Source organism: Sesamum indicum, linkage group LG3 (genome assembly GCF_026168435.1).
Source record: "Sesamum indicum cultivar Baizhima isolate 11 linkage group LG3, ASM2616843v1, whole genome shotgun sequence".
Lineage (NCBI taxonomy): Eukaryota > Viridiplantae > Streptophyta > Magnoliopsida > Lamiales > Pedaliaceae > Sesamum > Sesamum indicum.
In genome coordinates this window covers 19,472,074-19,484,523 of record NC_142659.1, presented here as the reverse complement: position 1 = coordinate 19,484,523, position 12,450 = coordinate 19,472,074, and the positions used below count along the sequence as shown (strand labels likewise).

The 12,450-nt window shown below is 32.1% G+C and overlaps 1 protein-coding gene across 1 annotated transcript; it reads left to right on the top strand.

Moving 5' to 3' along the window:
* Positions 1-1,233: 1,233 nt before the first annotated feature.
* On the top strand, positions 1,234-2,768 carry LOC105158088 (SHOOT GRAVITROPISM-like protein). Its single transcript, XM_011074720.3, has one exon. It carries the CDS (start codon positions 1,533-1,535, stop codon positions 2,043-2,045), a length of 513 nt encoding a protein of 170 aa, XP_011073022.1. The 5' UTR covers positions 1,234-1,532; the 3' UTR covers positions 2,046-2,768.
* The last annotated feature ends 9,682 nt before the right edge of the window (positions 2,769-12,450 follow it).

Genomic DNA, 12,450 nt, shown 5'->3' with positions numbered 1-12,450 from the left:
AGCCTGTGGTTGCGAAAATATTAGTCTGTGACAACAAGTTACTAACTATTGTTGTTCTTTAGGGTTGGTACTATTGGCCGTGTGTTATCTTAGTTGCGGCCAAGGGGATGCACTGCTTGCATATCGTCTAAAAGACTCAGACTCCGTTAAAAATTGACCTATACTAAGCAGTTTTTCCCCCTTTGGCTGCAAATGTACGAACGCCCAGTTGAAATTCTGACCTTTGACCTCCGGCTTCTTTGACTAACTTATCACGTGCAAAAAACAAGACTTTTCCATCTATGTATTTAGCAACGACCGTTTATGGCCAAGGACTAAAAATATTGATTTTTTAAAAAATTGGTACCTGAGTCATCAACCCCCATATAAAGCTTCGGACCACAAGTGCATACCTTTATACTGTGGGACCAAAAATGCAATTTTGCTTAAATTCTACTAAAAATTTAATGAACCATTTATGGTATTTACCCAGAAGAAAATAATTAAAATTAAATTCTTAAGAAGAAGACCTTTTTATACCAAAATTATCAACTCATAAAGTCCATATATCAATTTCAGATCTTTGTGTTTTTTATTTTTCCTGAATTTGATAGCAAAATAAATTTTTTTGGTTAAGATGTCATATTTATAATATATTCGTTTATGTTTGCTTTGTCATTCAAGTAACACATATTGTTTAATTGTTTATATGGTGTAACAAATTTGGTGTGAGTTGATATTTTGGTTTTAGAGGGGCTAATATGATATATAAAATATAAAGGGGGTAAAAAATTGCATCTATTCATTTTTTTTTTTTAATAATTCAGGCATAAAGATATTTTTGTCCCTAATTAGGCTGAAACTGCAACATTAGGGTGTTGGGGGGGGGGGGGAGTGAGAAAGTTTTAATAGTAGAAAAAGATTTACGACACGACCTTCATAATGCACGGAACAAAGTAAATTTTATCACAAAAGTCATCTATCATATAATGAAAAATTCTTACTCGAATCAGATTAATTTAGTCGCACCAAATTATCAATCACCGAGTTGTGTTATACACTTGTTATGTAATAGATCATTTTTCCTGAGCTGTACACAAATCATACGACAAGTGTATTACACATATCATTATATGATTGGTTCAGGTTCGACTGAATCGAGTCGGGACTATGCATCTATAACAAGCAAAACAAATATTCATTACTTGTGCTACAAAATCAAATTGAACTACCTAACTCTCCATTCATCCAAATACATAAACTGGCATAACTTTATTACATGATTTACAAAAACAAAAAATCTAGTTCAAGACCCATTCATGGGATCATGCAAAGGGTTAGAATCACTGGCACTCATGATATTAACATTGTTGGTCCCCACTGCGTTTTGCATGGCAAAAGTACTGTGCATATATATATATATATTTTACAATAATTAACCCTTTCTGAGAAATGCTTATATATATAGGCCTCATTGTTCCAAACTCCCTCACACTACCCCTTCCTTTTTCATTTTTTTCCATATATTTTTCACATTATATACTAACTCTTCCATGGAAGAACACCATAAAGAGATGCAGCTACTATCGTACAGTACTCCGCATACTGCAGCTTCTTCATCGCAGAATCCAGCTTGGCCGTCGTCGGATTCGCCGGCCACGAAATTCCTGCAGATGGATCGTTTCGAGGGTCCATCACTGGACCTCCAACTGTCGATAAGTGTCACCCCGCTCAAGCCATCTTCAGAGTGTGTTCTAATAAGGAAAGTGAGGAAGTACAAAGACGTGAAGATGGACTCCAGCTGCGTTGAGGCTCTGAAATGGCAGGCGGCGGAGCAAATTCGACTTGCAGCCCTGGAGAAAGCCTACGCGGAACGCGTGAGGGAGATGACGAGGAGGGAGATGGAGCTAGCGCAGTCTGAATTCGCACGAGCACGGACGATGTGGGAGAGGGCGAGAGAGGAGGTGGAGAGGGCCGAGAGAATGAAGGAGAGGGCTACTCAGACCATGGATTCCAAGTGTATGGAGATCACTTGCCAGTCTTGCAGACACAAGTTTAGACCTTAAAAAGTCTGAGAATTTGACATTCACCCCCTGTAAAAATGCAAAAAATACTCTTAAAACAAATCAGCATGACCCCTAAACTTTTGAAAGAAATCAAGCAAGAAGCATCAGAGTTCAGGGACCGTATTGTCCTTTTTCTGGTACACGAGGGGTTCTCTATCCATTAGTATTTTTACAGGGGGTAAAATGCAATTAAATTTCAAAATTAATCTGCTAACAACTTCATTTTCTTTCATTTGAAAAGGGCTGCTGGTTAAAAAATGGGGAACTTCACACAGTACTGGGGGTGTGATCAGTATATTGGATTCAGAATTAAGGAAAGAAAAAAGTTGGAGTTGGAAAAGATGGCAGGTTTTTGAGGCTTTGTGTTGTGTAATAAAGAGTTTGATTGAATCATTTTAGTTGAGTTCAATCTTTTCAGACAGACTGTGTCTTAGTTTCTCATATGTAATGAGAGTATATTGGCAGTATTTGGGGGAGTAGGAATGCATGATGGGTGTAATAATGCAGCACTTGTGGCATCAAGAAAGTTCGTGTACTAGAATAGTTTCTCTTCGTCTCGGTACCATGATTGGAGAAGTACTTGAAATCCATCAACCCACTTTGAGATGCTCAAACTTTATGCTTTTTTTTTTTTAATTTTTAAGGGATGATCGTAGTTTTAGTTTGTACTCGGGTGGTATTTTTGATTATGTATGAATTAATTTTTGTAATTTATTCCTATAATTTTATGATTTTGATAATTTTAATCTTTTAAATAGGAAAATTGTATGTGACTTGTACATGACTCAGTTAAATTATAATTTTAATCCTGTAAAAATCAATTCATGTAGGACCCAAATACCAACTCTATTAAATTATATGACTAAAAATGCCAGCGACCCTTCAGTTATAGGACTAAATTGCTAAAATTAATTTGTTTAGAATCCAAAATACCAACCTTATAAATTACAAGGCTAAAATTATAATTTTTTCTTTTTTACATAATCATCAACGGGCTCATGAAAAAAGAATTTATAATTTTCGTAATTATATCAAGCACTAGAAAAAAATGACTATTGGCTAAAATTTAATAGCTATGAACTAAAACCCGTGGTAAATAATTTTTATTAGTCACGGTTAAATAAAAACCGATGCAAAAACATAGAACATTTACCATTAGAAAAAGTTATTTACTATGGCTTTTAACCATATCAAATATTTTAGCTGCCCTTGCAGATACCACGACTAACAACCGTTGCATGACCATAATTAATGACTATTTGCTACGATAATTTTATTTTTAGTCATGGTAATTAACTATTAGCAAATGTTGCATTTTTTTACAATGGATGTGGCTATTTTAACTGTGTGTATTCAGATTTACAATATCAGTAGCCTAATTAGGTTTTCTCTTGTTAACGTGTAATGAAGCAACCATATGACCTGCCTGAGCTCCTTTTTTAAAAGTTGTATTGTCATGCTTTTTATTTATTTTTTATTTAGAGGGTTTTGCATTTACTAATATTTTTCAAACGTATTAATAAATGCAGCTAATATTAAAATTGCGTGATAATACTGGTGTTAAACTCATTAGAATAAATTAGAAAATTGGTAAAAAAAATAAAATGATCACAATTTTAATATTGTCGCTAATAATAGTTATTAAATAAGTACGTTGTTTGCAGTGATAACTTTATATGTTATAATGACAACTTATAGTACAAAAAATATAATATTTAATCATAATAAATTATCATGATATTAAAAATAAATAATCGTATTAAATAGTTATTGACCACGTTTCATGCAATTTTGTTGTGGTTTTTGTGAGTGTTGCCATCGCTAGCCATGGAAAATATTTTTGTCATAGTGGATAAGGTAAGTTTTTACGTTGATTTTATTTAACCAAGATTAATAATAATTATTTACTATGGCTCTTTGTCCATAGCCATTAAAATGCAGGCAATAGTAAGTTTTCTTCCAATATTAGTGATAACAACTAGTTATTATTACGACTTAAATGCATTTTTGATTCCGTAACTTAGAGTATTGACGTTTTTATCGTTTAACTTTCTAGGGTAGCATTTTGGTTTTGGATCTTTTTAATTTTTGAGATTTCAATCTTTTATGTCACCAAAATTCATTTTCACTGGCGAAGGGTGAACTCTGGAGGAAAAAAAGTACTGAAACCGTGAAAGTTAAAAAGATGAAGGCTAAAATATTATTTTAGAAAGTTAAAAGAAAAAATGCTCGGAAAAATGAGCCAATAGTCACATTAGCCATAATTTTAAAAGGTCACGTGAAATGCACGTGCATTTTCCGGCAAGAACGGTGAACTCCGATGAGATATAAGATCAAAATCGTGAATATTAAAAATATAAGACCAAATAGTATCCTAAAAAATTAGAGAACGAAAACGGTTAAGTTACAGAACTAAGAATGCATTTAAGCCTATTATTACTGTATTTGCATTGACGTCATTGATTATAAGTACATCCCGAATTGTCAAAAGTGACACTCTTTATGACATTTTTGTCACGGACAATTATATCACAATAAAATTAGAGTTGTGTCACTTAATATATTTTTTTTTGGTGATAATCTTAAAATTATCACTTTATATTTTGTGATTAATAATGTTTTTCTTTTGTTGTAGTGAATATGTTGAAAATGATGGAAAAAAGCGTCTGAAGTTTTGGCTAATGTTCAAAACAGTTGGAGAGATTAATTAATGTTGTATCTGTCTGATGTGCTGTATAACAAAAATTGATGTGTTCTTGACATTTAGCTTCTGGCTTACGTGCAAACATCATCAGCCCACTTGTTTTCAACAAATTTCCAGCCAAGAATTTGCTGTGAAAATGAGATATTTAGGGGTAGTGAAGACAATATTGTTAAGGTGACATTCATAAATTTGTAAAAGAAAAATAATAATAAAATTACATAAACACCCTTATAATTTGGACACACACATTAAAATTATTTCTCAATTTCAGAAAATTATGCTTCTGCAATCATATGTGATGGAGGCAAAAATCCCATAAAGGGAAGAAAACCATTTCCTCAAAAACATAAACAGAATGAGACCACATGTTTTTGAATAAATATTTACTAAATTAACCTTGGCAAAATAATTGTATCCACATACAGGTGATCAGGGGCGGGGTAAAAATGATTTTACACTTCATTAATTGTTCAAGATAGTATATATAAATAACTTGGCCAATCAGAGAAGAAAATATTTCAAACTTGTATCAGTTTTGTACGTATTCACAGAGTGCTTGAATTGCTTACCTCTATTTCATCCCTCGTCAATATGTTATATGATAAATATTGCTTTGACCATTCAAATTTCAGGAGAAAATTTATAATGTAAAATGTGATTGTAATCGGCTGTAATGACTAACTTTTAAAATTTAGGACTTTTTTTTATATAATATTATGAAGTTCTTCCAATATATCATAATTACATATTATATATCCCTTCAAACTTTGAAAATTACATCAAACCCCCTTTTGAAAATGCTCTATTTGTTGCGAGATTTTCATCTTAACATGAATTTAAAAAATAAAAAAAATAATTAAATAATAAATTAATGATTAGAGGATCATTCTGCCCCTATATGTATCGGTAATTTTAAGGGCCCGGTACTACTGCCGTTCATGTTGATTTGTACCTATATATATACACTATCAGCTGTTGAATTACGCATAATAATATTACTATGTGTTGATCCAATAACAACTATCCACGCGGACACCACGAAAATTTTTTAATTTTAAACCTTGAAAAGAGTGAATATTGGCATCGTACATATATAGGATTTTTTTCTTGCACTAGTTTGAATTTGAGACACCAGCATAATGTTTGGATTCGTTTTCTGAGTTTGTGGAGATAGAGAGAATAAAACAAAGATAAATAAGTATATGTTAGAGATAGTATGTATGTTTGGTTTATTTTTAGAGATAATTTAAAATAAGTATTGTATGTTTAATGTTGTGTTTTGGGAGACAAAAATTACTATTCATTGTCAAATCATGTCTTCTTTTATTATATTTATATATATATGTATATATGTATATATTTATGCTAAAACAGTTTAAAACACCGAGATCAGATGTTTCTGAATGATGAAAAATATTGAATATATTTTGACTCGTCCCGAAAATAACTTGAAAATAAAAACAACCATACTGTAGAATTTTGTTAGAAATATCTCTATACTTGTAAGAGGGGATAGGTAAAATATACCTTTCTCATGGATCATGATTGTGGCATCCCAAAATAATAGTCATGTGGGACAAACCTTGATATGTTATGGCTTTGTAGTAATTCTACTCATATAAATATAAATGTTTGCTATTTTTGTCATGTAAGAAATTATAAAGCTTACAATTTGATCAATTATTTTTCAGATCTTGCTATCGGAAAACACATTTTGCCAAAAAGTTCTATATATGTAAGAAACTGGCACATGCAAATTCTGTACCGCCTTAAATTTGAGGACACATGATTTGCACGTACCGTTTTTTGATTAATTTTTAAATTTTCAGAAAAATATGTCCTTAAAAACTATGAAATATACAAACATACCATCAAAAGTTTCATTATTTTAAAGAGAAAAATACAATTTTAGTCCTGTAATTTATGGAGGTGGCAATTTTGGTCCTGCACATTGATTTTTGCAATTTAATCCTATAACTTTAAAAATTCGGCCATTTTCATCATTTGGCCGAAAAATTGCATGTGACTTGCACATGATCCAATTAAATTGGAGAGTTAGCATTTTGTTCCTTAATGAATTTATTTACAGGACTAAAATTGCAAGCAAATTGTAATTTTCGGTTAAATTAGCCGGAAAAGGACTAAAATTGCCAATATTATAAAGTTATAGGATTAAATTTCTCAAATCGATTCGTACAGGACTAAAAAAATACCATCCCTAAATTACAGGACTAAAACTATAATTTTTTTATATTTAGAGGATCAAAATGCTAAACACTTAAAACTACAAAACCGAAATTGCGAAAAATCCATATACTATCTACTCTCATTCTTTCATCTCCAGTACTACTGCAAACTGCCACATTTTTCCCATAAATTTGACCACCCGGAAACAATGTAAATATGGTAATAATTTGGTATGAGATATCTATTCACAGGAAAAAAATGCATTTCTCGTCCTGTAATTTTATGTGGTAATTTTAGTCCACTTTAACTTTAACTTTGCAATCGAAGACAATAGTTTCATAAATAGCCCATTTGCAGAAAAATGCCAATTTCGACAAAGAAAAAAAAAAAAAAACATGATTAGCACGTGAAAACTCCCTTTCTTCCAGTAAAATCGGCAGTTTCCTGCAAAAATTGGACAGAATGTGTTACTCGTTTTTGTAAATTAACATCCCCAATTACAAAGTTAAAATCAAAATAAAACACGAAGTGTCACCCACTATAGTTACAGAGTCGAGGAAACATAACGCATAGTTGGAAACTTATGAATCTGGATGATAGTTACAGAGCCCAACTTCTTGTGGTGATGTATAGTCAAGTTGAGAAGCTTGTAGAGCTTAGAAAAGGCAAACGAATCAGAACAAAAGAGTTAACAAATTCATCAACAAGAAGACAACATAGCTCCTTACATTTTGTATTCGACTTGTTAACTTTAGCACTCCAGGAAATCAAGCACCCACTATCCATGTCTGGGATCCTACACAGGAAGAAAACATTATTTTGGGATAAGATGAGTCTTAAAGACAACAGTCTGCACCGGCAGCCCATTTGACATGTTCATGATTTCTTGATTTTCCATTCGTTACCAAATGTTGTAATAAACCCTAATTTAACTAGGCTGTCAAGAAATGGGAGTACAGTTTTGAAATCATTGTATAGTAACAATATATATAATATATATATAAACTCTTTTAGCGTTCAGTATACTTTTCGACCAATTAATTACGAAATTCTTATTAATGGTTCCATAAATTACAAAAAAATCACTTTTTTGACGAAAAATACCATGCGTATCCAGAAACCAAAGTGTTAACGGAATCCGAGTTAAGGACTAAAAGTAAGAAATTATACAACTTATGCAACCATTAATAATAGCTTCTAACTAATGAGACGAAAAGTGCAGTTGAAAAAGGGGATGAAAGTGCAATTTTTCTGTCAATTTAATAATATATATAATTAGTGATAATTTAATATCATCATTTAACATTTCATCACTAATACTATAGCTAGTGATCTTAGCCTTTTCTCATCGTCACTATACACGTATTACCAATTGGTAAGTTCCAATAAAAAGACTTTTATTTATGTAGGTAGGGTTCCAAATAATATGCAATTGGTCTCACAATGTCATACTACCATTATTACACAACAATCAGGGAACTTAGAAACCCTACATCATATTACTTCTTTACCAAAGTTGTACTAACTTTTGCAGGTGCAGCAAAACTGTATGGGAACAAAAAGGGCTACCCCTTGACAATTCTTCACCAGACAGCATTTCAAAAATATTGCAGCTTCTTCACTCAGTGCTCAACCAAATCAAGAATCTCATGAACATTATTGTCTTTTACCTACTCGTCCTCTTCACGTGCTTGCTGTTCGACTTGAGCCCATGATGCAAGAAAATTTCATGTATGTGACTGGAACCAAGATCAGATAAAAAATTACCATGTTAAAGCAAATTGCAATAATGGCAATCTAAATTATGAGAAAGGGAAATACAGGAAAAAGAGACCATCAATACAGTAATTAATTATATGACAAATCCTTAACATTTGTCTTTTCAGATTGTCTGCATGCATTGCATTGCAATAAAGGATACAGTATTTTTAACATAATCCAAAAGACTTGTATCCACAGGTTTAAGCCCAAGAAATGTGACATACTCAATGATTGAAAATTTCCTATTTATCCAATTTATGATCAAATATCTACAAGATATATATGTGTATTTATATATATGTTATTCACAAATTTATTCGTTGTATATTTAAAATAATAAGCGCAGATGTTTCCTAAATCTTGTATATGGTGAAAAGTGGAGAATTTGACATGCATGGTGTGAACATTTCCTGTTTTACATGTATATTTACCTTTTTCCTATGAATTAGGACGGAAATTTTATTTCCCCTCAAATCAGATTTTTTACTTCGCGTCATCGATGCTGATACACTGGCGCTCTGATGGTGGTGGGACTGCTAGTGGTGGTGCTAGTGAAGCAACCGCTGGTGTGGTAGACTATTGTTCAGCCTCCTCAGTTGCCGGTGCTGCACCAAATGGTCCAGCATCATCTGGAATCTATAGGGCAGCTGACAATATGGCCGTGTCAGGTGGTGGGGATGATCAAAAGACTTCTCCCCTAATCTGGAAAGCATCAAACGACGCTGTTGGAAATGGCGGGCCACGACCACGTGGTACAGGAGACGTACCACTAGACATAATCTATATACAAATTATAGTAAATATTAGTTTTTGTAGTTGTTGAAAAAATTACCCTAATTCAATAATTTATGTTGAATTTATGATTATTGTACTCATTAATTATTTAAAAATGTATAGTTATTTTGTGCACAGATACAAATGGGTCAAGTATTGCTTTTAGCTTCTTTAGCATATCCCATGAACTTTTTGTTATAATACTGCTCAAGTTTATCAACTTTTTTCTGTCAACATTGTCTTTTCTTGACAGATAAAACTGGATAAACCTGACTAATTCTACTGGCAAAAATTCACTTGATGGGCTAAAAAAATTTAAAGCAATGCTTGATCTATTTGAACATGGGCACAAAGGAACTATACATTTTTAATGACTCTTATTGGAAATATTATTATTGAAAATATTAGCCTAATATTCTTGTTATTGACATAATTATGTAAATAATATTATTATTGAAATATTATTTTAATTTTGTGATTGTTGACATTATTATGTAAATAATATTATTATTGAAAATATTAGCCTAAATTTAATTTGTGATTATTGAAATTATTATGTAAATAATATTATTATTGAAAATATTAGCCTAAATTTCGTGATTATTGACATTATTATGTAAATAATATTATTATTGAAAATATTGGTCTAATTTTGTGATTATTGACATTATTATGTAAGTAATATTATTATTGAGGATATTAGCCTAAATTTTGTGATTATTGACATTGTTATGTAAATAATACTATTATTGAGAATTTTAGCCTAATTTTTGTGATTATTGACATTATTATGTAAAATAATATTATCATTTTTTGAAATTTTAGCTTAAAGGTTGTGATTATTGACATTGTGGCTAGACGGGGAGAGAGAGAAAGAGAGTGGGAGAGTGGGAGAGAAAAGTAAGAAATCTGTTAAATGTCCAATATATATAAAGTCTATGAGCGGTCACTTATAAAAAAATCGTGTCAAAGACTGTTCTTAACTAAACAGAACAATGTCGTTTTATGTGCTATGCATTAGTGTTCCTTGGACTTCAATTTGGCATGGTAATTTAATTATTTAAGTATTTATACATCCATGCTAAAACAACCTAAACAACGGCGTTTTGTTTTCACACGATATCATTTTAGTGGTCTCATAGAGAGACCGTCCCTAATTCTAGTAATGTGTTCCAAATTGAGTTCTAACCATTTACTATCACTATGTTAGAATGGTCGTAAGAGTGGACATTGTAACAGTTATTTTTAAACACATATTGACACGGTTTGGCCGTTCCAAAAAAAATAACCCTAAAAATTTGGTATCATGACGTTATCTACCAAATCCCATTCCTATTATGTTCCAATATCCGTTCCGAGATGAAATGGGCTTTGGAACAGTCGGCTTATCTGTGCCAAATTTTATTTTATTTTTTTTGTAGTGTAGGACGCAATAGAAAATACAATACGATTTTTAAAGTAGAAAATTGAATTCGAATTTAAGTGGGATCCAATAGTATAATTTAATTGAGGAAGAATCTTGGTTAGGTGATTTCATTAATTTGAGGGATTTCTAAAGTAGAAGTAGTGCAGAGAAGATGGGAACATAACTTTTCAAAGGTGGGCAAGTTTTCATTTTTCGTGGGACTCAAAAACTGACAAGATGGAAATGTGGATAACACCATAGCACTGCAATGGGAGAGGAAGATGAGTTTGGAGTGGGACGATGTATGTTGCTTTGCTTTATTATTTATTGCCAACAATAAAGTTAAAAACATAAAGTGCTTCATCATTCATTCTAAGTCTTCCATTAATTATTAATAATGTGTAGTTGACATCAAAGTGATGGAGAGTGCTGAAATCTATATGGTCCATTCAACCCCATATATGCTTCTCAAAAAGTAGCACTTCAAATGCTTACACTACCACAACCCTTCTCTAATTACTTGAATCCTCCCAATTTGGTGGTCTCTCACTGCAGAAAAAACACTACTTTGATTTGGATGGATTTTTTGGTGGTGGCAAATTCTTGCCACGGTTATTTATCTATGACAAATTGTGTTGCTAAAAGTTTTGACTTTTATATTTTGTAATAACTTTTGCGAGATTATATTCTTGACAAAGTGCGTGAAAATTTTGTTGCCAAATCGATTTTTGTTTGCAATCGGCATTTGCAATGAAAAGTATTGTAAAATTGCAACGACAATTTGTTGTCAATTTAAACTCACCGTGTAAAACTCAAACAAGTTTAATCGTTGAGTTCAAGCTATTAAGTTGAGAGTTAAGTAACACAAAAAAACAAGTTTAAAAAAATAAGTGAAATTAGTTTAATTGAAGCTTTTAAGTTGAGAGTTGATTAAGTTAAATTAGTTTAGTTCAAGGAATGTTTCCTTGAACGTTCCGGGCTATCGACATATAGATCTTAGAGAATAAATAAAAAATACTAGATCTATGATCTAGGATAAGGAGAAAATGAGATTGGGATACTTAAAAGAAAACATTATCCCTTGTCGTTTTCTTTAATCTGCAATGTGTTGTTCCTTCCCGAGATCTGTGCATGACAGATTCCCACATAGAGATCCTCTAAAGGTGTCCACACCACACTATAAAGGTGAGATCCACTCTTGTGCTGGCAAGAAATGAATCCAGAAAGAGATAAAAAGAAAAATCCGCACTATCAATTAACACATTGTCGATCTTCATAGTCTTTCACTTGATTCCAAACCAAGAAGATCACATAGCATGGAGATTGTTTAGGAGGATTTTCGTGATCAAGGCTGAAGGGAGAAGTATCAGCAAGCCCTAGGTCAAGGAGAGAGAGGTTTGTGTGCTAGTGTTGTGTATTGTTCAAAAGATCTGGTTAATTAAGCTTTACTCAACTAATCTCCACAAAACATATAGAAGATGTGCATTATCGGTCATGTGGGACTCTTCCAAAGAGCCCACTTAGCTACATCTTTTCCCAAAATAGGAACCTTTGACTTGGTATTTTCCAAAACC